The sequence below is a fragment of the Podarcis vaucheri genome (genome assembly GCF_965113315.1).
Source record: "Podarcis vaucheri genome assembly, chromosome: 3".
NCBI classification, from domain to species: domain Eukaryota; kingdom Metazoa; phylum Chordata; class Lepidosauria; order Squamata; family Lacertidae; genus Podarcis; species Podarcis vaucheri.
The window spans coordinates 60,800,811-60,826,063 of NC_138761.1; the positions used below are offsets into that span (position 1 = coordinate 60,800,811).

Sequence of the window (25,253 nt, forward strand, 5' to 3'; positions counted from 1 at the left end):
TCTCTTAACACAATGTATTCTGACAGTGTAAAGAACTAGGTCATCGTGTATATTACACTGCTTGATAGTTGAAAGCAAGATGTTAGTCTGTTTCAGTGCCTATCTAAACAGGCAGAGGGTCTACCCTTGGGTCTAGAAGCTGTAAAACGGTCTTTATTGACATTAAGAAATATTAAGCAGGACCATTTCAGCTGTTTGCAAAGCGATACTGCTGTGAATACCTGCTCACCTCCAGTAAAGGAATTTATTGGTGGATGACATTGCATATTTGAACAGCTAATCTTTTGAACAGTAACAATGTGATATTCTCATTCTCTCTCTCTCTCTCTCTCTCTCTCTCTCTCTCTCTGTGTGTGTGTGTGTGTTGTGTATGGATCGGAATGAGAGAGAGAGATGTTGGAACACACCCACAATGGGTGTATCCTCATTCAGATCAGATAGCTGTTCAGTTTTACTGAGGACCACCATGTGTACAAATGAATAGGCATCTGTAAAGTAGAGTGAAGGAAAGAACCCAGACGACAGGGGGAATGGGTTCCAGAAGCAGGCTTGCTGAAGAAAGGAAGGGGAGGCTGAATTGCAGTGATATGGAGTGTAGGAAATTGGAACAATGTGTAAAAGTATTCCAGTTTGAAGAAACGAGAAGCTATGGAAAAGTAGTCACACCGTGTCTGTGAATATAAGGGGCTTTGTTGTGATGGCAAGATGCAGTAATGATGGCAGGCCAGGAACTCACCTGAGTAGGAAAATAGAAATGGAATGCTGTCTCAATACTTCAGTTTACATTGCTCAAATGTTCAGCCTTTTTCACCTCTTCCCTGTTCACAAAACTGAGCCATAGCAGTGTGGACAGTGCAGGTTGTTGGGATATTCCAGCTGAGCATTTTTCACTAGGACTCTTTCTACTGGTTGGTCTCTATAGGGGGATGAAATAGAAAGGTGGGGAACTACCATCTCGTCAATTTCCTAAAGCAGTTATTCTTCACTTACCATTGTGGTATTCATCCTTGCCATTCAAGTCATGTAGGAAGTACATTTAGAAAGCGTGGTGGCAGGTGGACCCTTAGTATTGCTTAATATTCTTGGGCTAAGCATGAGGTTGTTCCTAGTAGTCATGGGCTTTAATTATATTTTCTATAATATTTTATTAGGCTGCAGAAATGGCTCTCCGTTTGAGTGGAATCAATCGCTGGTGTGTCAGTGGCACACCAGTGCAACGAGGATTGGAAGGTGAATAGTATAGCTAATCTTCTGTCTATATCAACAAGCATGCAGTAATGGCAAGGGTATTTTGGTCCAAACTCCCGTCTAGAAAGCATTTTTTTTTTTTAAATCCAGAATATTTGTGTCCTGGCTATCCAACAGCATAGTGTTCAAGACAGCTAATAAGAGAATCCATCAAGTGCAAACTAAAGCATATTTAAAATACACCTTAAAAATCACATCCCAAAGAAAAAAGCAGCACAAAAAAACAAAAACAGTACTAACTGTACCTACAAGTAGGTCTTCTCTTATGTTCCCACCAAATGTACCTATGACATTGGTGAGATACAGACAGTGACCTCATTTGCAGATTTTAATGCCCAGGCAAGTTTGTATTGGAGCAGGCAGTCCTTCAGGTACACTGATGCCAAGACATTTAGGACTTTAATGGTCAAAAGCAGCCCTACTTTGATTTGGGCTTGGAAACTAATTTGAAATCAATTCATTTGTTGTGATCAGAATCACACGCTCCTCATCAGCTACTCCAGTTAACAGTCTGGCTGCAGCATTTTGGACAGACTGCAATAGTCCAAATGTACGTAGAGCCCAGCATCCTATTTTCACAGTAGCCAACCAGATGCCTATGGGATGCCCACAAGCAGGACATGAGCACATCAGCAGTTTCTCCACTTGTGTTCCCTAGAAACTGTTATTCAGAGGCATACTGCCTCCAGTACTAGAGGTACATGGCAGGTAGTCATTTATAACCTTATATTTCATGGGTTTAACCCTGTTTTTAAGACTCCATCTTGTGGTAGTAAATTCCAGAGTTAAGTTGGGTGCTGTATGAAGAAATGCTACCTTTTGTTTCTCATGAATCTTCTGACATTCAGCTTCATTGCATGGCACCAGGTTCTACTAACTAGGGCATGTGTTGCCATGGCCAAATTCGTACCTCAAGTAAAGGATGTAGTTGACATACTAGCCAAAGCTATGCAGACATAGTTCCAGCAACAACCTGTTGCCTGTGTATCCAGTTTCCAGGATTACTCGCAAAGTGTGAACTTCATTGATCAAGGGAAGTGGGACCTTCTCTAAAACAGGATGAACTCCAACTTTTTGATCTGCAGTATTATAGATTATGACAGTGTTGGCCAAACTTGGGTCTCCAGCTGTTTTGGGACTACAATTCCCATCATCCCTGACCACTGGTCCTGTTAGCTAGGGAGGATGGGAGTTGTAGTCCAAAAAAACAGCTGGAGACCCAAGTTTGGCCAACACTGGATTATGAGACCTAATAATTGCATTTACAATTGGCATCTATTCGTTTTTAGTAATAAACTTAAGAAACGGCAACAACAAAAATATTTTTTTAAGCACTGGGAAATTTTCTACCCTCTATCATTGCCACCATGCAGTAATCCTTGTTCAGGAAAGCCTCCTAAGAATTAGGAGGAAACTGGAAACTGTCCTTCCATGAACTTCCATATAAAATTTACATTTGTGATTGAAGCCTAGATTTTGAAAAATGTCAGTGCTTTGAAATTGCTGGTGGACTCTGTGTGATACTTATAAGAGAATGTACTGCTTATTTTAAGCTTTCACAAAGATTTGGTTGTATACGCAGCACCCAAGTTCCATCTCTCCTGCCCAAAGAAAGCAAGCGTGAAGTAATTTTACTTGTCAGGCTTAGCTAGGTTGCATTGTGTATAAGCTTTTTTTAAAAAAATTCTTGCTTGCAGTAAAATGTGCTGTTCCTTTGTCATAGATTTATATGGATTAGTACTGTTCCTTGGAGCTGATCCTTACTGGGTCAAATATTGGTGGGATCAGCTTCTGTATCGACCATACTGCAGGAAAAACACACAGCCTCTCTACAACTTCATAGCCAAGATAATGTGGAGGTCAGCAAAGAAGGACGTGATTGACCAAGTAAACACACAAGTTCTAAGAATATGTTCATAGACAACATTTTTCACCCAATACTTGAGTTACTCATTTGTCGTTTCATTTTATTATTAGATTCAGATCCCTGCTCAGACAGAAGATACACACTGGCTCTATTTTTCTCCTGTGGAGAGACACTTTTATCATCGCCAACATGAGGTCTGCTGCCAGGATGCTCTGGCAAAACTCAGGAAGATTTCTGATTGGTCCCTCAAACTTAGCAGCTTGGATCGGAGGACTGTTGCTTCCATTCTGTACCCTTTGTTGCGCTTGAGGCAGGCCTGCTGTCACCCGCAAGCTGTACGTGGCGAATTCCTCCCACTGCAGAAAAGGTTAATTACATTTATTCTAAAAGTGACTCTAGACCTCTCATAATTACGGGACTCTTATACTGATGGACATGGGTCAGTGGGGTTTATTTCTGGGTAGACTTACAATATTGAAATGTAAAGGTTGGGCTTTTTCTGTTGTTACTCTAAAGTCAGTTGGTGAGTGAAATTCACCAGTTTGGTATATGAAAGAGAAAGCTATTTGTTATTCATTTGGACTTCATATTTCAGGCAGTGACTCTAGAAATAGCAGAGTACTTGTGAAGTTGAATTTATACTTAAAAGACAGCGTTTGAAAATGCCCTGTATATTCTGCATACAAAGCAAGACATACATACATCTGTGCAACCTGCTGTAGTCTTGTTACCTCACCTGATGGAACATTAAAGATAGTTGTTGAGGTTCAATGTCAGATAATATGCAAAACTAAGATCCCACTCCATGTTTTTAATCATTGTGACTTGCATCAACAAAGTGCAAGTGAGGTTGTAGTAGGAAGGCGAAATCAGTGGAAAGTGAGGAAGGAAGCAGAGGTGCCCTTTGCTTGCAAAAGAGCAGCTTTTGATCCAAGGCTATGAATGAAAAGATATCAAATCTTTTAATTTTAATTATCTTTAACTTATAGTATTCTGAGACAACTAACTGAGCAAAGAAATAAATAGATCTATACCATACAGATAGGTTTAGCCTAACTGTGGTTGGGATCCATTGACTTGTTTGGTCTTTGCTCTTGACTCAAGACTATTTGTTTACCATAAATCGAACAGTGCTGAAGAACCTTTTACTGCACACACCACCAATTGAAATTCACATTTTCATCTGCAACCAACAAGTAATAGTACTGATTGATTAATCCTTTTCAACTCTGCAGATTACATGTTTCTATACTCTGCTGTGAGAAGAAATAGCATAACAGTATGGCAACTGATGTTGACTATTCATACTATCACAGCCTAGAAATACTAGCTTTTATTGGGAGCAGAATATTGAAACTAACTTTTTAGTGTTTAAGTTGATGCAGCAAGTTCAGGAAATGTGCCAGTGAAATAAAGCAGCTTTAATTTTAACTGAAGGGTTTTATCTGTCCTAGCAACCTATATTCAGTGGAATGTTCATGGGTAGCAGCAACATAGCCACTTCAGTAAAGGAGGAGTACAGTAACAAAAAAGTAGCTCCCATAAAAAGGACTGCAGAAAAAGGATTTGTTTCTAAGCTCTTTTTGTCTGAGAGCAATAGTCCATTTTTACAACAAATGGTTGAAATTACTTGTGGGTATCCTTTTACTTATGTGTCCATGACACAGTGCTAGAGCTTCTGAATAATAGATACAATGAACCCATCGTCTCTATCAGGTTAGCAAGCTAATTCACTGTTGCTTTGCTATCCTGCCCTCTGTGAAGCTGGGGGTCCCAGGTTGTCTTTTATCCACATAATAGCCTGGACCAGTCTCTTGGTTTAGATATAGAATGACATCAGGTTTCTTTGCCTGTTGTTAAATATATATCCTTTTCCTCATAGCATGTCTTTTAGAAATCAGCATTTATTTTTTATTTTTACAATTTGAACCTGACAGTGAACAATGCCTGCTTTCTCTGTTTCTCCCACTCTGGTCCTGTATTGTGCCTGGGGAATGTGAACATGAGAGTACTGTTGCGCTCATATCCTGCTTGTGGACTTCATAGATAATCTGGCTGGCTCGGTGAGAACAGAATGCGAGACTAGATAGCCTTTGCTCCGGTCCAGATGGGCTCCTCTTATATTCTTAGAACAATCTGCTTCTCTGTTAGGGTGCTTCCACCTGGAAGCCTTCTGCAGGTTTCTGTTCCTTCTCATTCCACTTTTCATCAGATTATGAGATAGCAGTGTACTGTCCACACCATTTAATTTTTTTAAAAAAGCAAGCAGCTGAGTTGAACGTTGTCACCATAAACAAGCCCAGACTGGAATGTTTTTAAAGTGTTTCTCCCTTTTCCATGGGCTGGCATAGCAGGTCCAGTGGAGAGTTTGGGGCTGTGTGTCAAATAACGAAGATTATTTGGCTTGGCCAATGGCATCATGAGACCTTGAGCAGCATGGACTGGGGGAAAAGGAGGAGACCCTTCTTCAGGGTAACAATCCCAACTGCAGTTACCGTACTTGTCCCCCTCTGCTGTAGGCTAGCAGTGCAATTCCACTATTTGTTGTGTCACTAAGGTCATGTTACTTGGTCATGTCAAGTCAGTCATTATAGTCTCTCACCACACTTTTGCATATAATGTGGATTACAAGGCATCTAGGCAAGGATTGTATCCTTATTTTTTCTGTATATTAAATGGAATATATTTAGTAAAAATATTAAATAATAGCAGTAGAACAGCATCATTTTTTAATTATACCAGTTGCTAGTCCATTCAGTTTATTATTGTTATAAAAAGTACATTCTTGAAAAGGTGGCCTTATGACTTCTGATGCATACTGAATGCCTGTACTTCATGCTTTGGGTCTCTGTTCCAGCACAATGACAATGGAGGAGCTTCTAACATCACTACAGAAAAAATGTCGAACAGAATGTGAGGAAGTCCATAGGCAACTGGTGTGTGCTTTGAATGGATTAGCTGGTATTCATATTATTAAAGGTAAACTTGGCTCATAATAGTTTGGTGCAGTTCTTATGAGTGCAGTAACCCGTGTTAAGGTTAATTGCAAAGATATTTTATTTATAATGATTGAGAGAGAGAAAGAGAGAGAGTTCTTTACTATTTGGTTAATTCAGACTGAATCCAAAGGGCTGATTTGTTTTGCCTCAGATTCCTCTAAGCAAAATATAAGCCTCTGTATCTAGCCACTTACTAACTACGAATATCCCTTGGCTCTGAGCACCAAACTACATTGGACTGCCTGTGGAATCTGTTAGTTGTTTCTTAAATAGTTAAGTACCAGCCCAGGTGTTTAGGCATTTCTTTAGTAGAGTTACTGGTAAATCCTAAAGGAAAATGTGTATGTTCAGGATACTCAAGAAATGACATTTGTACTAGCTGCAAGCAAAGCTGCAGAATTGTAAGTCTCTGGAAGGTTAGGAGGTGTAAGTCACTGCTTTTTCAGTTTTATAAATATTACTTCAAGATAGATTGGTACACCAAGATGCAGGAAGAGAAATTTAATCAGAAATGAAGTTTGCACTTGAGGAAATACTTGCATGCCTTTTTAAAGCAGCCAGCAAAGAGGAGGGCAGTTTTACAGGCCCACTCAAAATTCTGGTGACCCAGCACACAACTCTGAATCAGCATAAGAAGTACTTGAATCTAACAGGGAAGAGTGACTATATACAGTTTTATTTTATATCTCTTATCTCAAAAAATATTTTTTACAACATTTTTAAAATATGCTAACTTTATCAGTGGCTGCATACGCAATTTTACTGTTTTGATCTTAATTCTGCAATAGGTTTGCCGGTCTGTCTCTGTCCATATGTAAATAGCCAAACAATTTAATATAATACTTTACAGTGATGTTTCTAAGTGTTGGAAATAGGGAACTATTTCCGTTTGGGAACAGACATAGAAAGTGTCTGTATCTTCCATTTCCAGGGTGGGTAGAGGGTTCCCATTGCCTCTGCTTCCCTGGAATGAAAAATCACGGTGGTAGTAATAGAATTCTGTGTTTTAGCTTTGTTTTCACAGTTGGAAATTTATTCTCCAACTCCTTTTCAGTTATAATTTGTTTATGCAGCATAGATGTCTCAAATTAAAGTGCTTATTAAGAAATCCTGATGGCACTGTGTGTACAGTTGTAGGTAATTAGACATTTGAAAGACAGAAATCCCAATACTCCAGTCTGAAATATGCTAATTTTTCAGGTGAATATGCATTGGCAGCAGATATGTATCGAGAGGTGCTGCGTTCCTCTGAAGAGCACAAAGAGAAGCTCAAAACAGATTCATTGCAAGTATGTGCATAATCTCTGAAGGTACTCTTTAAACTAGTACAGACATTTTGTGGAACTTGTTTTGCCTTTTCTTGGCTTTTATGTCTGTTCATGAGCTAAAAGATTGATCACCAGATCAGCCATCAAGTACCAACCTCTTTTGCCAAGAGAGATCTGGTAATGTTGTCAACTTTCAAAAATCATCATTGTCACCAGGCATATATTCTGATATTTAGGAGCCAGCTTATATTTTGTATCAGTTTAGTTCAATCTATCCATAAGAGGAAAACTAATTCCTCTGTTTGAAATAGTGTTACATCCAACTTCACATGAATAGGCAGGTGCTAGGCAAGCATTGGGTTGCAACTAGTGCGTATACTGCCAGTAAAAACTATGATTTCTTCACAAGGATCTCATAATTATTTAGCACCCTGGAAGTATGGAAGACCAGGATATAAATATTGTGAACAGTAATACTCAATCTATGGTACCAGATGAACAATGTAAACAGTGAGCTAGGCCTTTCAGCTGGTGATGGTGTTGTTTTTTTAAAGCCTCACTATGGAATACCTGTGGGCACCTATAGTTCTATAATGTACAGGAGTCAGTTTATTACACTATTACAGGAGAACAGGATCTGGCCAGTGGACCAAGTTTAACAGTGGGACAGAGATGCCCACCAGCCAAACACATAATTTCAGAATGTTTTGGACCCTACTTGCCCACATAGATTTTGCAGAGAGCTTTTCAAAGTACTGTACATGACATGACACTCAGCTGTTTTTTGAATCTTCGAAGGCTGCTTACACAATTTCACGTATGTGTGCTGGGGTTCGGAATGTAACCCCCACATAAATGGGGAGTCACCTGTACTGTTCTTTTTTGTATAACATGAATAAGTGTATACTGCCATAACTTTGAGATGTGGGTAGAAGATTATTTACCGTATATACACGAGTATAAGCTGACCCGAATATAAGCCGAGGCACTTTATTTTACCTCAAAAAACTGGGGAAACTTATTGACTTATTCACCACACCACAAACTCTCCCCCCCAGCCCCTCCCGTCCCCCTGCCTACCTAGGGTGCTGCCAAGAGGCAGAGGCTGGGGGCGGCAGCGAAGGAGGAGGAAGGAGCAGCCCGAAAGAGCTGTTTTCAGGCTGCTCGTTCCTCCTCCACCACCTTTGCCACTGTCGTAAATGCGCTCGGGTGGGACCCTCACTTGAGTATAAGTCGAGATTTTTTTTCCAGCTTATATACACGAGTATATACGGTAGTTCTATGTGGTAATGTGTTCATGTTTCTGTGGGGATTTTACCGCCGATTTAAACTGCTTATTGTTCGTAATTGTCACCATACGTCAAACTTAATCACTGCTGCCTTTTTTATTGACAAACGCAGAGACTTCATTCTACGCACAACTTGATGGAGCTTCTGGCAGGAAAGCATCCTGGGATATCTCCCACTTTGCGCGATAGCAGGCTTCAAGAAGAGGTGATTGTACACTGTGTGCACTTCAGTGTATTTAGAAATGCTTCCTGCAAAAGAATTTATAAAAGAATGTAATTTGTTACAGGATAGCTCCGAGGCCTCTTACAGAAATGCTTAGAATCCTAAGGTCAAGTGTAAGGAAATTCCATGTTTGCCATATCTTTCCAGATGCAGCTGTAGTGTACTTTCAAGGTCACAACTGTCAGTAACAAGCTGAAAGAACAAATGAATAGTTTCCTTATGGAGACTGCTGTGCTTAACTTCTTCATAACCTTATCCTGGCTATTGTTGTAGAGTTAATGCAGTTCTTTTCAAACCTCCACTAACCATTCTGGGCTGTTAATAATAATAGAAAGAGTTTATGGTTGTGAAGTTGAAGGTAATTGAATTGATCGGTACTTTTAAAGGACTGCCTTTAGGTAAGAGGGACAGAGCAGGTCAAGACAGGGCCAGTCACTGCACAATTAGGACCTAAGGTTTATTAGGGCCTGGATAAAAGTTTGGCTGGGATAGCTGAAGCTGAAAAACTAGCAAGGCAAGAATGAATACCAATAGATCAGATGTTTTGAAGCTGACCAAGTAACTTTTCACAGATGATGAAAACAAGGATGTGACATTTAATGAAGAACAAACTGTAGAATTGGAGAACAGAGTGGGAATTAGTGGCAATAGTTGTAGCGTTATATTTGAATAAGAATTAAGAGGGATAACAACCAAGTCCATTTGGATAGGAACAATGATTTGAAGGCAAGATTGCATGAAAATGCACACTAAAAATGATGGCATCCACTTAGGAGGCTGGTAAGTTTTCGTCTTGCTTAGGTGAGGCTGTTCTACCTTCAGTTGATTGCTTATAGACAAGAGCCAGCTATGCACACCCTCAAACCCTGGCAAGTTCTTTCTTTTATCATCCTTTGCTAGCTACTACAAGTGCCTGAGGGACGCGGGTGGCGCCGTGGGTAAAACCTCAGCGCCTAGGACTTGCCGATCGCATGGTCGGCAGTTCGAATCCCCGCGGCGGGGTGAGCTCCCGTTGTTCGGTCCCAGCTCCTGCCCACCTAGCAGTTCGAAAGCACCCTTAAGTGCAAGTAGATAAATAGGCACCGCTTTATAGCGGGAAGGTAAACGGCGTTTCCGTGTGCTGCTCTGGTGCCGGTTCGTCAGAGAAGCTTCGTCACGCTGGCCACGTGACCCGGAAGTGTCTGCGGACAGCGCTGGCTCCCGGCCTCTAGAGTGAGATGAGCGCACAACCCTAGAGTCTGAAGAAGTGTGCATGCACACGAAAGCTCATACCAAGAACTAACTTAGTTGGTCTTTAAGGTGCTACTGGAAGGAATTTTTTTATTTTGACTATGGCAGACCAACACGGCTACCTATCTGTAATCTGGTTAGGGTTAGGGTTAGGGTTTGGGTTTCCTGCTTGGCAGGGGGTTGGACTCGATGGCCCTTGTGGTCTCTTCCAACTCTATGATTCTATGATTCTATGATTCTAAGACTGGCCCGTACGGGCAGGGGTACCTTTACAAGTGCCTGAGTAATGTTTCAGGTTGTACAAAGGAGCATTATGTATTAACTTTATTTGGAAAATTCATAAATGGCTTATATCTCCAAGCAATGTACAGATAAAATGTGGCAAAAAACCCAATTAAAAATAAATATGCACAAGATATTTTTTTAAAAAAATAAAACCAACAAAACTTGATAGGCTTGCTAAAATGGGAGAGTTTTCAGCATATGTTTTAAACAATGTAGTAATGGTGCCTTCTTAATGTCAGTAGCCAGGAAATTCCAGGGCACATGCCACACATGGAAAAACTCGATCACAAATGCACAACAGGCAGCTTATGCGACTGCAAAAGTTGTAGTTCTGCAGATCAAAGTGATTGAATAGGCACATGTGGGGCAAGGTGAATTTCTTAAATAAACTGGTCCCAAGGAATTAAGAGTTTTATATACCTTAATATCAGTTTATTTTGCTAATGCCATTAAAACATCTAATGCTTAATATATGCTAGCACTAATAAGGTGATAGACAGGATCTCTGCCCAGAGTAGAAATTCACAGTGTTAAAGGTAATTATCCAGATAAGTGTTATGGATAAAGTAATATTTCATTGTTGTCCAGAACTGGTAAGTTACATCTGTTGTTGATGATATTCAAATAAACTTGCGATATTCCAGATAAACATGAATATCCTTTCTATTTAGAAAAGCTGTGTAAGTTTCGCTGTGTTCTAGGGATAAGGGCAGTCCTTACTGAAATATGGCTTTCAAAGAAAATATTCCCTATGGTTGGTTGGTCTTACTTACTATGGGTTGCCCATAGAATCATAGAGTTGGAAGGTACCCCGAGGGTCATCTAGTCCAACCCCCCTGTGATGCAGGAATCTCAACACAAATGTCTCTTGAGTCCTTCTGTAGATTTTGTTTTAGGTAGCAGCTGTGTTCATATGTGATTCTAGCTTGGTATAGCAATTTATGTTGTGGCCTTTCTGGAGAGTGAAAGTAATTAAAAATGGCCTAACACTCTTCTAAAAAACATAGGATTCTATTTCATCTACATTCACTGGTAATAATGTATCAACTATTAACTAACAATGTTATAAGTATTTCAGTGTTTGGTGTCTTTCTCTCTCTTTCATTTAAAAAACAGTGTGAGCAACTCCGTCAACATTATATGAGCAAATCAAATGCAGAAGTTTCTGAAGCCCACCAGGCTTTGCAACCAGTGCTACAGACAATCCATGAACTCCAGAAGAAAGTAAGACTTTGTAATATTTTTGACTTGCCTTTTGATGATATGTGGGAGCTTATAAATCTCTAAAAATGTGTCCATGAAAAGATTCCCTACTGCAACAAGCTGGATTAGAAGTGGAGTTCTAGAAAATTGGCCTTCAGTGGGTTATATCCAATGGTGCAGTTCCATTAATGCAACAGACTGCCACAGTGCAGGTGAATTTCTACCCGTACAACAGGACTCTCTGTGGTTCTCCTGCTCCCTGCAGCCCCACTCGTGCCTTCAAAAGTCTCCTGCAGAGCAGATTTTTGTGGGTGCAGGGAGGGAGGGAGGAGAGGAAGGCAAAGTCTTGTTATGTGAATTAAAATGTGCATGCCAGTTTTAGATACAACTAACGCACTGTTCTTCCACATAGTTTCTACGGAATAATGTATGTTCACGTTTCTCTGCCTCACTCCTGTCTGTAAACATTTAAGATGCATAAATTGACCTGTGAATATACAAGTTAACAGCTTAAGTATGTGCAAATGTTATAAAACTTTAGAACTTGCCAAATAAAATAGATAAAGCAAATTTTCTTTATCACGGATTTTTTCTGTTCTTCCAAGGAGCTCATTCCATCTTAGGCTAATTTACTTCACACTTGACAATGGACAAAAGAGCATGATTGGCTGAAGCTCATGGCTGATCCTTCTGAGTCTAGTCTGACACTCTGCTGCTGCACTCTACGAGACACATTGTGCGCTGGGATGATAATGAACACTGATGGCTATGTTCAGGCATAACACTGTGATGTGAATGAGCCTGGGGCTTGCACACAATTCCCCTTCTGCCTTGGCATGGCCACAAGGAATTCAGAAGGTTTCACTTCCCTTTTTGCTTATCCCTGGCATCTTGTTTAATTCAAACTGACAAGTTGCTAGTTTAAAAGAAGCCAGCTCTTTCCTCCTCTTTGCATTGGAGGCAAGAGTACGAGTTTCTGAGGCTTACGTATGCTCATTCACAACACTCTAAACCAAGGCTTATTTTAACATCCAAATGCATCCACTGTGACTTCCTCAATGAATCGCATTTGCATTCGTTTCTTCAAATGTAAGTTGAGCAGTCGCTTATACCAGGTTTGGAACAGCAAGATCAAGGGTAGTGTCATTTCTGTAATCCTTAAACAAATGGTGTTTCACTTGGAGATGCTTTGTTTCTCTAAAACTAATAAAAAGCAGTTCTCCAGATGAGACTTGCTTTTCTTTCTAAGAAGCAAAATAACTTTAAGGTAAGAATATGTCAATTTTTAACATGTAGCTCCTCAAGAAAGATCTTAGGAAATAATTCACTACAATAGGCCTTTCTCTTTTAAGCCTCATTTTGGGGTGTAACATATGAAGAAAGGGGGGAAGTACTCATGTCATTAAAGAGATATGCTCACCTAATTGCACTGTTTCCACAGTTTCAAATATTCCTCATTTATTTTTCATTGTTAAATCTAGCTACTGATTTGTCTCTCGCTGTCTTAAATGCTACAAAAAATAAGTAAACAGAGTAACAGAAAATACTTAAACAATTGTTTATATTTAAAAATCAGTTTTGAAGTTATCTAAGATGACTGCAGTGTGTCAAAATTTACCTGGGGGAAAGCTGCTGGTCTTGTATTCACAAGGAAGTGTGTGTTTCTCAGGCATGTTTTTTTTATCACACAAGATGTGGCACATGTATTTATGGGGCTATTTTCTGTCCTACACCTAGATGCGCTCCAATTCACCTTGGTGGTTGGATGTGATCCAGTCAGCAATACAATATGCTATTGATGAGGAGCTTGTTCAACGGGTGCAAAATGATCTTACTAGCAACTACAAACAACAAACTAATAAACTCTCTATGGCAGACAAGTAAGTCAGCAGCTACAAAGCAATGTTTCTTATCATAGTTCTCAAGTTTTACTCAGTTTGTGACAGCTCATACACCATGCCCCAGGCACTGCTTGCTTGCAAACATCTGGGCTATCATTTAACATTTGAAAATGCTTCAAATGATGTATCCAAATACAGCATTGGTTTTCAAAAATGTAAGTCTTCTGTTCCCTTTTATGTTGATTTAAATCTTAGTTGTGCATTAGGTGTGTTTTTATGTTTGAGATAATAGTCTATGGATTCATTCATCTCTTTAGCAATTATTTTTGCTCTGGAGAGTAACTTTTTTTTAAAAAAAATTTACATCATTTCACTCTTAAAGCACCATTTTCTAGGAATAAGTAGAATTGTATGTATATTTTAAAATATCAGCTTGGTCACTGGCAATTATTCTTCCACTTTGGGAGTGTCAGATTGCTTAAAAGTATATATTGGTGTATGCTCTGCATTGACTTGCCCTTTCAGAAAACTGCATTTGTCTTGTATAGGCACATTACCTCACTTATAGGCTACTCACAGAGAAGCTCTGTATTCTGCCAAAAGTCAAAAGCAGAAACGGTTTGCAAGCTGTTAGTCACATAGCCAGTTCTGTTTGTTCCCCTGATAAAAATTTGAAGTAAGATATGCATCCTCATGCCATTCAGCCAGAAGAAATTACATATAGTATATGGGCCGTGAGTCAATCCAGTGATTTCAAAATAAAGTTTTGACTTTTCCTGTTTTTGCTAGATTCCGTGACTGCAGAGGCCTTCAGTACCTGCTCACAACTCAAATGGAAGAAGTGAAGAAATTCCAGAAACGTGTGAGAGAGGCTGTGAAAAAACTGGAGGGCCCTCCTTCCAAAGAGGTTATCGAGGCTGCCACTATCTGCCATCTGCGTCCTGTGAGGTTGCCCCTAAACAAGTAGGTGTGAAAACACCTAGACCTCTGTCACTGCGATTCCAATTAGCATTTCTTCTAATAATGAGACACATATCCCACAACTGAAGTGAAGCAATCAAGTGTGTGCATGGATCCTGTTGAGTTTTTAAAAACCTAAATATATTTTTCTGATTCTCATGTTATATTTCTTATTAGGCATCTCAGTGTGGTTAGTTTCCAAATCTTTTTATTAATTGAAAGAATACTGATACCAAACTTTGGAAAATTTAATTGTTTATTGATCTCCTAAATCTTTCTCTTTGTAATATCTTGTATTCCAGCTGTGTCTTCTGTAAGGCCGATGAATTGTTCACAGAATATGAGTCAAAGCTCTTCTCCCATACGTAAGTCATTTTTCTCCCTTTTTGTGCACTTGTGATGAAAGCAAACTTATTTCATTGATCAGAAAGCAGTTTCTGCTGTGACCTTCTATATCCTTTCTGGATAGAAACAAAGTTCCTTCTCTTTGAGAGCTGCTCCACCTCTTGGGAGTGTGAAACTCAGGTGAATTATGTTCTCTTTCACTGTGTTTTTGTAAGGAGAATTGGTATAAGTTTTTAAATAAGGTCACTATATCAAGCACTGTAGTGTTTGTTTGCCTGTTATCTTTGATTTTATTAAGATTCATACGGACTTCAGATATGATGACTACTCTAATTCTTCTACATTATTTAAGTGTAAAGGGACAGATGGCAATCTTTGAAGAAATGATAGAAGATGAAGACGGTCTGGTTGATGACCGCTTACCTACCACAAGCAGAGGTCTCTGGGCAGCAAGTGAAACTGAGCGCTCTTTGAAAGCTATACTGTCTTTTGCCAAAGCTCATCGAATAGATGCCAAGGCAATTGAAGAGGGCAGCATCTTCTTGGAACTTTTTGAAGCATGGAAAAAGGAATATAAGGTACAACAGCAAGAAGAAATCATGGTGAAAAGTTCAGAACATAAGGAGCATTTTGAGTTGGTTGGTTGATAGGCATATAGACAACTCATGCGTAACAGTCATAGTGATTGATTGATTTGTAAACCTCCTTTCCACAAAAACATGCTGCTTACAAAAATTATAATGACGAGTCATAAAACAGCAATATATAATGGTGGTGCTGTAGTCTAAACCACTGAGCCTCTTGGGCTGGCTGATTAGAAGGTTGGCGGTTCGAATCTGTGCGACGGGGTGAGCTCCCATTGCTCCGTCCCAGCTTCTCCCAACCTAGCAGTTCCAAAGCATACCATCCAGGGGTCCTTTACCTTTACCTTTTACCTAACAGATAATCATTTCATACAATGATAATTCATTCAATAAAGAATAAGGATGGTAATAATACATAGCACATACAACCACAACATTTCATATGTGTGATCAGTATGTATATTCTTATTTCTGTGTTAGGCAATTGTCACAGGCCACCATGACCCCTTGCATTTCATAATCTTTTGATTTCACTGTTCACAGTTGTTTTCTTTTGGGTGGGCGGAGATGCACATAATGTAAATGGTCTCAGTGCGCAAATACGTAACCAAATGTGTTGGGTAACATATACTCAAAAGGTTCTGCTCTGAATAATGAAAGGGTATGCCACAACAAAATGGTTAATGTACCACAGAGCTCTTTGTTATAGATGTTCCCAAAGCAGTTTTCTCTAAACTAAAGGGCTTGTTTTGAAATGCCATTCCCAGCTCTTCATTGCTCATGTCTCAACCCTTAAGTGCAGGATGGAGGCTTTGTCATACAGGCAGTCAAATTACTGGTGCTAATCAGCCATTTATGACATTAATGTCCTTCTAGTGTTGCAAGTGGGGAACAAATTGTCTCTTCGCATACGGTTGCTTTGAGGACACATATGGAGACGTGTTACCAGTGACAGAAAAGGCTGTGCATTTGTATCTTCCATCTGTCCAGTACTAGTAAACTTTCAATTGGCTATGTAGTCTTTGCTGTACTGTACCTGGTAACTCTACCAAGGCCTCATGTTCTGTGATGCATGGTAGCAGCATTTAAAAACTGAAAATTGATTCCTGTGAAGGCATTTTTAAGTTGATATAGTTCTTTATTCCTCAAACTATAGCTATTGGCTAAGAGAATGAATTGTAAACTAGGAAGCTGTAGGTTAAGTCTCATTTTAGGCAGAAATTAAGTAGTCTTTAGGCAAGAGGTAGTGTCACAGCATTGGATCCATAGCTGCAGTTTGAGGATGATAATAATACAAGCTTACTTCCCTAGGTCATTGTAATGATATATACATGATATATGTGCTAAGAGTACTGTACCTTTAAAATATTGACTTATATTTTCTCTAGTTTTGCCATGTTTCAAGTTATTTTGTGAAAGCAGGCTTTTTATTCTGTCTTTGGACCCTTTAAAAGCAATAACAACCAGGAATTGTGCATACTGAAGTGTGCTTAGTTTTGCAAAAATAGCTGGTTTTCCCACTCATAGCTAACACAGAATTTCTAGTTTACTGTAACTTTCTTCTGTGTACCTGTGTGGGTGGGTATGCATATGTTTTGCACTACAAAGTACAGTAATTTTACAGTGCAAAGCTGTAATTTTCCATTAGATTTTTTTCTGTTGGTGTTATTTTGAAATCCTGAGTGCTGGGACACAGAATTATTTGTTAACCACAGCTTACTGTGCTGCTGCTGATTATCTTTTTATCTTCCCTTCAGCTGCTTCATGAATATTGGATGGTCCTCCGAGATCACGTGTCTGCCATTGATGAGCTTGCCATGGCTACAGAACGGTTTAGAGTGCGTCATCCGGAAGAGCCCAAACCCAACCACCCTGTTCTTCACATAATTGAGCCGCATGAGGTGACAAGATTGCATTGCATCTGAAAAACAGTAGTGCTGATTAAGCCACCATTTGGGACTGCTGCTTGCCACTAAACAGGACTTTAAAACGTCAGTCCTGCTGTTTGTTGAATGTTCTTTTTGTAGCATCTCTTCATTGTTTTGGGACTAGATATAACTTGCACACCAGGATTATGTGTTTATTGTATTATATCTAGAGATTGCCTTAATGATCACTGAATGGTTCCATTTCTTTTCTAGGTAGAACAAAATCGAGTGAAACTCCTGAACGACAAAGCAGTTGCCAAATCACAGCTTCAGAAGAAACTGGGCCAGCTCCTCTACCTCACTAATTTGGAAAAGGTAAGGTTGACTTGCACCATTTCCAAATTACATTCATGCGGAACCCTCTATTACCTTGTAGATACGATTTTCTCTTTAATCTTCCCTCCTATTGTTTGAATATCTAAAAGAAAGAAATGAGGGAACAGGGATTCCTACTTTGCATTGGCATTATCCTCAAAGAGATTCTTAGAGCCGAGACAAGAAAAGCTGTGCTGAGGTTCTGCAGATTTTACCTCATACCTTCAAGTATGTCCAGTTTGGATTTAAAGGGTACAGGATAGACTCAAAACTATGACTCCTTAAACAGCTGTAGATACCTATTGCAGATGTTTGTATACCTATGTCAAGAAGCAGGATACCTTCCAGACTGTGCTTCATAGCTCTAAATAATACAGTGGACCCTCCGGACACGAACTTAATTCATTCCGGGTGTCTGTTCGCACCCCAAAAATTACTTAAGTAGATGCAGCATTTCTGTGCACACGCGCGGCGCAGTTGAGCGCTTCTGTGCATGTGTGAGGCACGCAGAGTGCTTCTGTGCATGCGCAAGGTGCGTAGAGCGCTTCCGGGTTTGCCGTGTTCACAACCCGAAAGTTACGTTACCCGAAGGTAACATAACCCAAACGTCCACTGTATACAAATTGCTAACCTTCACATAATTGGGACTTTCTGCTGATTTGTCACTGCAAACTGCTCTAATTAAACAAAAGGAAAAATCTCATTCTTCCTTTAATGCCAGCTTTGTAATTTTTAGATCATAGTTATGAGAACTATGCAAGCCATTTTTTGCACAAAATGAATTCATTCTCTCCCTCTCTTATATACATGAACTTACCATACTACATAGCTAGCTAATTCTCAGGGAAGTTTCAAAACCAGTTTGAAATACTGAAGCAGGCTGTTGCCTAAATGATAAAAAGACAGAAGTCCCACTGGGCTTGTACAAGCTCTTGGACACACCTGAAATTGTCTGGATTGTATTTTAAAATCATGACTCAGAATTAACCCCCCGCGCCCCCCCCCCAGTTGCCCCTTGGAAGTTTTAATAGTTTTCCATGAAGTTGTTTGCATTCATCAACCATAGTGCTTTAAACAATTCTTTTTAAACAATATCTCTCATAGAAATCCTAAAGTGGATCACTGAATCTCAGACAGCATTTTCTCTTTTAGTTTTATAACTCCTGAAAAATACTGGCTTGAATCCAAATATGCCCTTCTGGTTACAGAAGGGCTGTTGACCGAGAGAGAGAGAGAGAGCGCGCATAGCATGAGAAAGTAACCCCAATTCAGAAAATATTTTTCTTTTTCCACAAGTTTATTAATGGAGTTTGTATGCTACAGCTTGTATTGTGTGGTTCTCATACTGTAATAATGTAATCCCAAGTACATTATGGTACTGCACTGTAAGATGTCTTCCACAAACTTGCACAAGAACACTTGGATAGCACTAACACACACATGAGTCTTTGAATCCAAGCTATTGCTTTTATTTTTCCAGGTATTGATTTATTTTTAACATACTTACAAACAGGTCCTATATAATGAATTGCCAAGCTTAGCACACTTTAAAATTGTTCCGGCTTCAAATCATTTGTAAGATTACTTTAAGTATTAATTTACTTTTACTCCCTCACCCAAAATGTTTTTCTTTAATACTTCCATAGTCTCAGGATAAAACAACTGGAGGAGTGAATCCAGAGCCATGTCCAATTTGTGCACGGCAACTGGGAAAACAGGTAAGACATTCACCTATGGATTTTTCTGTAGAGGATCTTAAGATTTCATATTTTTAAAGTTAGTGCCAACCAAACTTCCCTGGGGAGAGCATTCCACAGAGAACCACCACAGAAAAGGCCCGTTCACTAACTCCTTGTTTTTTACCTTTCTTTTGACTTTATAATCAGAAGCTCCTTGTGTGTAAATAGCTAGATAGATAGATAGATAGATTATAGATATAGATACAGTGGTACTTGAATGTCAAACTTAATCCATTCCAGGAGTCTGTTTGACTCCCAGAATGGTTCAGAAACTAAGGCGTGGCTTCCGATTGGCTGCAGGAGCTTCCTGCACTCAATCAAAAGCCCCGGAAGCTGCGTTGGATGTTTGGCTTCCAAAAAACGTTTGCAAACCGGAACACTCACTTCCGGGTTTGTGGCATTCGGGAGCTGATTTGTTCGGTAGCCAAGCCGTTTGACAACCAAAGTACAACTGTATATAGATTTATAGAGATAGATAGAGAGATATGAGAGATTTTTCTGATTATTCCAGAGATCAGTGTACAGTATGGGGTAGCAACATCACTAATGGCTTCTTCCCTGATTCATACCTTTAGTATCCTTAAGTAATGTGTACATATTAATTGCAACCAGCATTGTAGATGGATTTCTTCATGGAACTTAAATTCGAATGTTTAAAAATTACAAATTTCTACTTAGTTCTAATGTATTGTCATGTTTGCATGTGAACTCCAACATCTCATATGTCTTTGCACTTACTTGCTGTTATTTCTCCCTCTAGTGGGCAGTGTTGACATGTGGACATTGCTTCTGCAATGAGTGTATAGCTATTATTATAGAACAGTACAGTGTTGGCACCCGCAGAAGTTCAATCAAGTGTGCCATCTGCAGACAAACAACATCACATAAAGAAATCTCCTATGTCTTCACTGCAGAGGCAGCAAACCAAGAAGATGATATACCTGTGAAGGTAAACTGTCATACAGATGGGAACTTTTTATATTGATACAAGTTTCGAATCATCCTGTAAGAGTATTTACATTTTTCTTACTTGGAAGAAAGTTTAGATGGCATGCTGACTGGCAACAAACCTAGATTTTTAGGAGGGAAACCAAATGACTGATTTTTAATGTTTTAGTATGTTTATGTTTGAACTGAGTTTTCTGTAAACCACCCAAGGACTTCAAACATTCAACAAATGTTCTGAATAAATAAATGGCAGCAGTCCGTTTTTTTTAAAAAAAACCATTTTAATCACTGAGATTTTATTTATGGGCAGTTGAAACTTGCTGGTAGTTGAATTTGATTTTGTGAAGTTTATAGTTCTTTAGATAGCAGAACATACTGATTAATCTGTTGATATTCATAGTGCCAAGCCCCAAATACCCTCCAACCATCAACCAGCCATTGGGCTGATTGGATTTCAATATACACACCCAGTGCCTACACCAAAACCTTCTTACATCTGTAGTCATTAAAAGTTGTGGTCTCATTTAATCCCAGTACTGCTGTCCTGTGTCTTATTTTGTGTTACTTTACGTGTGCCCACTCCACTCACACCTTGTGCTCCACTGCACCTCAGTCCGCAACTAATTACTTTTAATTTTTTAAAAAAATCACATGGAGGAACTTCTATTTGAATAACATTTTTGCGAAATGCTTACAATGTTTATGCATAACTTTTAAAAATAGGATAGATTTCTTTATGGAAATCATTTATGGCAAATTTCACTGTATATATTTATGTAAACAAACATATCAACACACAGTGTTACTGAATGACTTTAATCAGATGTGAACTATATAAAGGAAAGATAATCTTCAATTTCTTCTTTTTCAAAGGGAAGTCATTCCACCAAAGTGGAAGCTGTGGTCAGAACTCTAAAGAAAATCCAGTTCAAAGATCCAGGAGCCAAATCCCTAGTTTTCTCAACGGTATATCTAAAAGTTTTAATAATTAAAACGTACATTATTCAAAAGGTGGTATATAGCTAGATTGTTTATTTCATACATTTTGTTTACTGCTCGATTGTAAATGCACACACACACCTCAGAGCTGTTTGGATTGGGTGATGGTATAGCTAATGAAGATAATTTTAAGTTAAGATGAAATTAGGATACATGGGAAAGTGTGTCTTCTAGTTTTCTTCCCACCTATTTTAGATGCTGGGTGCTCTGATAAGTACCATCTTGTTTGTAATATGGAAATATCTTCTTTTTTATTTTATAGTGGCAAGATGTGCTCGATATCATTGCAAAAGCACTATATGATAATAGCATGGAGTTTGCTCAAATCAATGGAATTAACAAATTTCAGGTATGTTTCTTCAACTGCTCACTGATTGTAATCTAATCCTTTGCTTTGTCTTGAGCGTATCATTATGAGGATTTCAGAGGACAGACGTCTGCCGGAATATATTGAGACAGGATTCACCTAACAAGTCCCATTAGCAGAAGCCCTGCTCAAGGGTTTCTGCTTGCACAACGGAGCTTCCTCCTATGCCCCCAAAATTGGGGTGGGGGTGGGCAGGCAAATTCCCAGGACTAGAAGGTAGGGAGAACAGGGAAGATTGTTCCATCTGGCAAGCTGAAATGCTTGTGCTGAAGGAATAATCAGAAGACTGACATTGTATTTGAACTGATAGCACCTAGCAGCACTTGCTTGGCGCAAAAATAAAAAGAATTAAACTGTTAGAGAGCTAGGCTAATTTCAGAGCTACTAGAAAGAGAATGCCCACTCCCTGTTAATTGCAGCTAAGCAAGTCAAAATAACTCAGGAATGTGCATGTAAACACCCTCCCCCCAAATTGTGTCTGGACCAAGCTCCATCTGAAAAGCCCCCTCATGCCCACCTAGCACATTTAATCTCTGAGGTCATCAGAAAGAAAGGAGGCAGCAGCCAGGCAACCCTCTATCATGCCTGAATACATCTGCAGCTGTACTTCATGCCCAGGCACCCTTCCCGCATACCTGTGCTCAGGTGTAGTGCACACCTGCTCTCTCTGTCTCAACACTCTCACATCACATCTAGCCTAAGACTGTTTATTGTGTTTTAATTATTTACAGTGATTTTAATTAGTCATGTGTCTGCTTAGGGAGCCAATTTTGGTTTATAACGTGGGATTAAAATTTAATCACCCATTGTTCATGTTCATCGCTGCTGTGAAGTTAACAGTGGCTAAGGGTTCCATTTCATGCAAGCTTTGAAACCCCTTCTGACTAGCTTCAGGTCCTTTGCTGCAGTGCTGATGAGCTGCTTAACCGCAGGGAAGTGAGGAGGGAAAATTATTCTTCCAGAGCTGCAAGGGAAGGAATAGTTATAGTCATTGTTAACAGAAGAGAGTTATTGGTGTGCACCATTACCTCTCAGGTCCACTCTGTAAAGAATTTAGGATTCAAGTGTCACTGGTCTGTCACACTTTATAGCAACTGAATTTGTTCTTAAATATACAGGGAGCTGGTGAAGTTTTGAATATTACTCTTTATTTTGCCTTTCAGGAAAATCTGTCTGCATTTAAGTATGATCCCAAGATCAACATATTGTTATTGCCTCTCCATACTGGCTCAAATGGATTGAATATTATTGAGGCAACACATGTCCTCCTAGTAGAACCTATCTTGAATCCAGCACATGAGCTACAGGCCATTGGCAGAGTGCATCGCATTGGGCAAACTAAGTAAGGATCAAAACTGTTTTGGGCTCACCTAACTGCCACTGAATGCAGTGTATGTATAACCACTCTGAGGTTTTCTACAGTTAAGTGGTATATAAATTCTATGAAATAAATTAACTAAATAAATGCAGCATTAGGATTTCACATAGCTTACAGCAATAAATTGAGAGTAAGTGGCAGGTCAGTAGAAACAGGAAGTACCAGCAGAACCAACCACTTGCCAATAACCTGATCTCATAATGACATTGGCTGGTCAACACCTGTCAAAATTTCTGTAGCCAGTATTGTCCTAAAGCTACATTATAATTCTAGCATTTTCTGAAACATAAGTGGTTTATAATACACATCACATGCTTGTTGTTGGAGCTATTATAGAGTAAACAATAAAGACTATGAAGGCTGTAATCCTAAACTCCCTTTCTAGGGAGTAAGCCCATTGAACAAAGTGATCTACTGCGTAAACTTGTAAGGGATATCCCTGCAAGTGTAACAACGTGTGCTGAATAGTCTTTTCTTTCCCGAAAAAAAATTTCAGGCCCACAATTGTTCATAGATTCTTAATCAAAGCAACAATTGAAGAAAGAATGCAGACAATGCTGAAAACTGTAGAAAGGAGGTAAGTAAAGCCTGTCTATACAATATTTCATTTTTCAACTTTGTATTCAAATTTGCAAGGGCAGCTACCCCAGACATAGAAACTGAAATCCTAGACACTTACTGCTATGTAAGTAAGTCCTAGTGAACTCAGTAGGACTTACTTCTGCATGGTGTTAGAAGCCAGAAAAAAATGTTAAGAAAAATGTATTATGGTGCAAGGGGAGGCATTATGCAAGTGATATTTCTGCAGTCACAGATGATTATGAATTTCTACACAGTACTCACAAATGCAACAAGTGGGCTTGTTGCCCAAAAAAATTGCTTTCCCCAAGCAAAATAAAGCCCTTTGAAGTATTGTGGAAATTAAACCCCTACAGCAGAAGAGTTCCCCTAAGGATCAAACATTTGAATCCTAGGCAGTAAGTAACTGCATGCACACTTAGATATAAACTCATCCTATGGCAATGGTTCTCTTTGTCCTTTTGATTTGTATGTATTTCCAGATCTTTCATGTATGTAGAAAGCCCTATAATCAAAACTAGTGAGGTGGTTTGCCATCACATACGTTCAAACTTTACTCCTCATTGACATTATTTTCAGGATACTGGAACTGAAGAGCTTGGGGACATTTTTCCAAACAAAATTAAGACAGAGTGAATTTACTTTGAAATTTTGTATTGTCTGATATTCATAGTGAGCCCAGATTGTCAGGTAACATGCAAAGCAGTGTGCACAAAAATCAACGCAGGTTGTTACAGGTGGAGAACTATATACCTGTTTACCATTCACAAGCACAAATCGGCCTTTTCTGTAAGTCTGCTTTTACAATAATAGAGCAATCTAAGTTGGTTTTTTACCATCTTTTGTAGGTAACATAGCATGTCGATAACAACTCTCATAAGGTTCTTTAAATACACAAAAGCTGTTTCAATAAAAATATAAAATTCTTTTGCATATAAAATTCTAGCAACTTTCACAACTTAATTTTGTGAACCTTGATAATACAAAAATGACTAAAGCAAAACACTGGCTTAGAAAGAAAAGCAGCTTGTCCTTGCAAACCTACTTTTGACTATTTTCTTCAGGTAAATAGACAGCTTAGTCCACCTTTAAAACCCAGTGCTGTGCTTTTGAGACTCTCCTTTTCAACCATGATCATTGCAACCTCTTTAGTAGAGCTGCCTCTTGTATTTAATGAATGTAGATGTGAGCTATATTTCTCATATTTTAAAATGTATTTTTCCCTTCTCCCCTCCGATGTTCCCTCATCCCCCAAAGCCACTCTAGTTCTTCCATGAAGCAGTCGGAGGCCTCTGTGTTAACAGTAGCTGATCTCGCAGACCTTTTCTCAGCAGAAACTGAAGAACTTGAATGAAGCAATGGATTTCATGCTCTTTTGAGACCAGAAGAGGGCCATAACCTACTTGTTTTCTAAGCAACCCAACAGAAATAGCTAACTGTTCAGAGGTTCCTGTAGATGTCACTAAACACCCACCCTTATTAGGCTTCCATGAACTGATAAGTCTTTTTAACAGTTTCCACTAAGTTATGTGGTTGTGGATTTCTCCAGCACATTTCTGTTAAGAAGAAAACTTGCACTTTACACAAGCACTACATTAAGTATAGCTTTGCACTTCCAAAGAACATGAACACCCCAGTACAGCTTTTGTTTTGTGATT

At 39.1% G+C, this 25,253-nt stretch overlaps 1 protein-coding gene across 3 annotated transcripts in view; it reads left to right on the forward strand.

Annotated features, from left to right (window-relative positions):
* Positions 1–25,253, forward strand: part of SHPRH (SNF2 histone linker PHD RING helicase) — a 40,159-nt gene extending 14,906 nt beyond the window's left edge. For all 3 annotated transcript variants that reach the window (XM_082215880.1, XM_082215881.1, XM_082215882.1), the window contains 20 exons: positions 1,152–1,230; positions 2,972–3,135; positions 3,226–3,482; positions 5,973–6,094; positions 7,315–7,403; positions 8,784–8,876; positions 11,526–11,633; positions 13,350–13,492; positions 14,243–14,416; positions 14,716–14,778; positions 15,111–15,336; positions 17,100–17,243; positions 17,484–17,585; positions 19,232–19,303; positions 20,085–20,273; positions 21,146–21,238; positions 21,534–21,620; positions 22,802–22,980; positions 23,513–23,593; positions 24,853–25,253. In XM_082215880.1, coding sequence (XP_082072006.1) covers positions 1,152–1,230; positions 2,972–3,135; positions 3,226–3,482; positions 5,973–6,094; positions 7,315–7,403; positions 8,784–8,876; positions 11,526–11,633; positions 13,350–13,492; positions 14,243–14,416; positions 14,716–14,778; positions 15,111–15,336; positions 17,100–17,243; positions 17,484–17,585; positions 19,232–19,303; positions 20,085–20,273; positions 21,146–21,238; positions 21,534–21,620; positions 22,802–22,980; positions 23,513–23,593; positions 24,853–24,949 — 2,562 coding nt within the window. In that variant the 3' untranslated portion in view covers positions 24,950–25,253. The remainder of the gene's footprint in view (positions 1–1,151; positions 1,231–2,971; positions 3,136–3,225; positions 3,483–5,972; positions 6,095–7,314; positions 7,404–8,783; positions 8,877–11,525; positions 11,634–13,349; positions 13,493–14,242; positions 14,417–14,715; positions 14,779–15,110; positions 15,337–17,099; positions 17,244–17,483; positions 17,586–19,231; positions 19,304–20,084; positions 20,274–21,145; positions 21,239–21,533; positions 21,621–22,801; positions 22,981–23,512; positions 23,594–24,852) is intronic.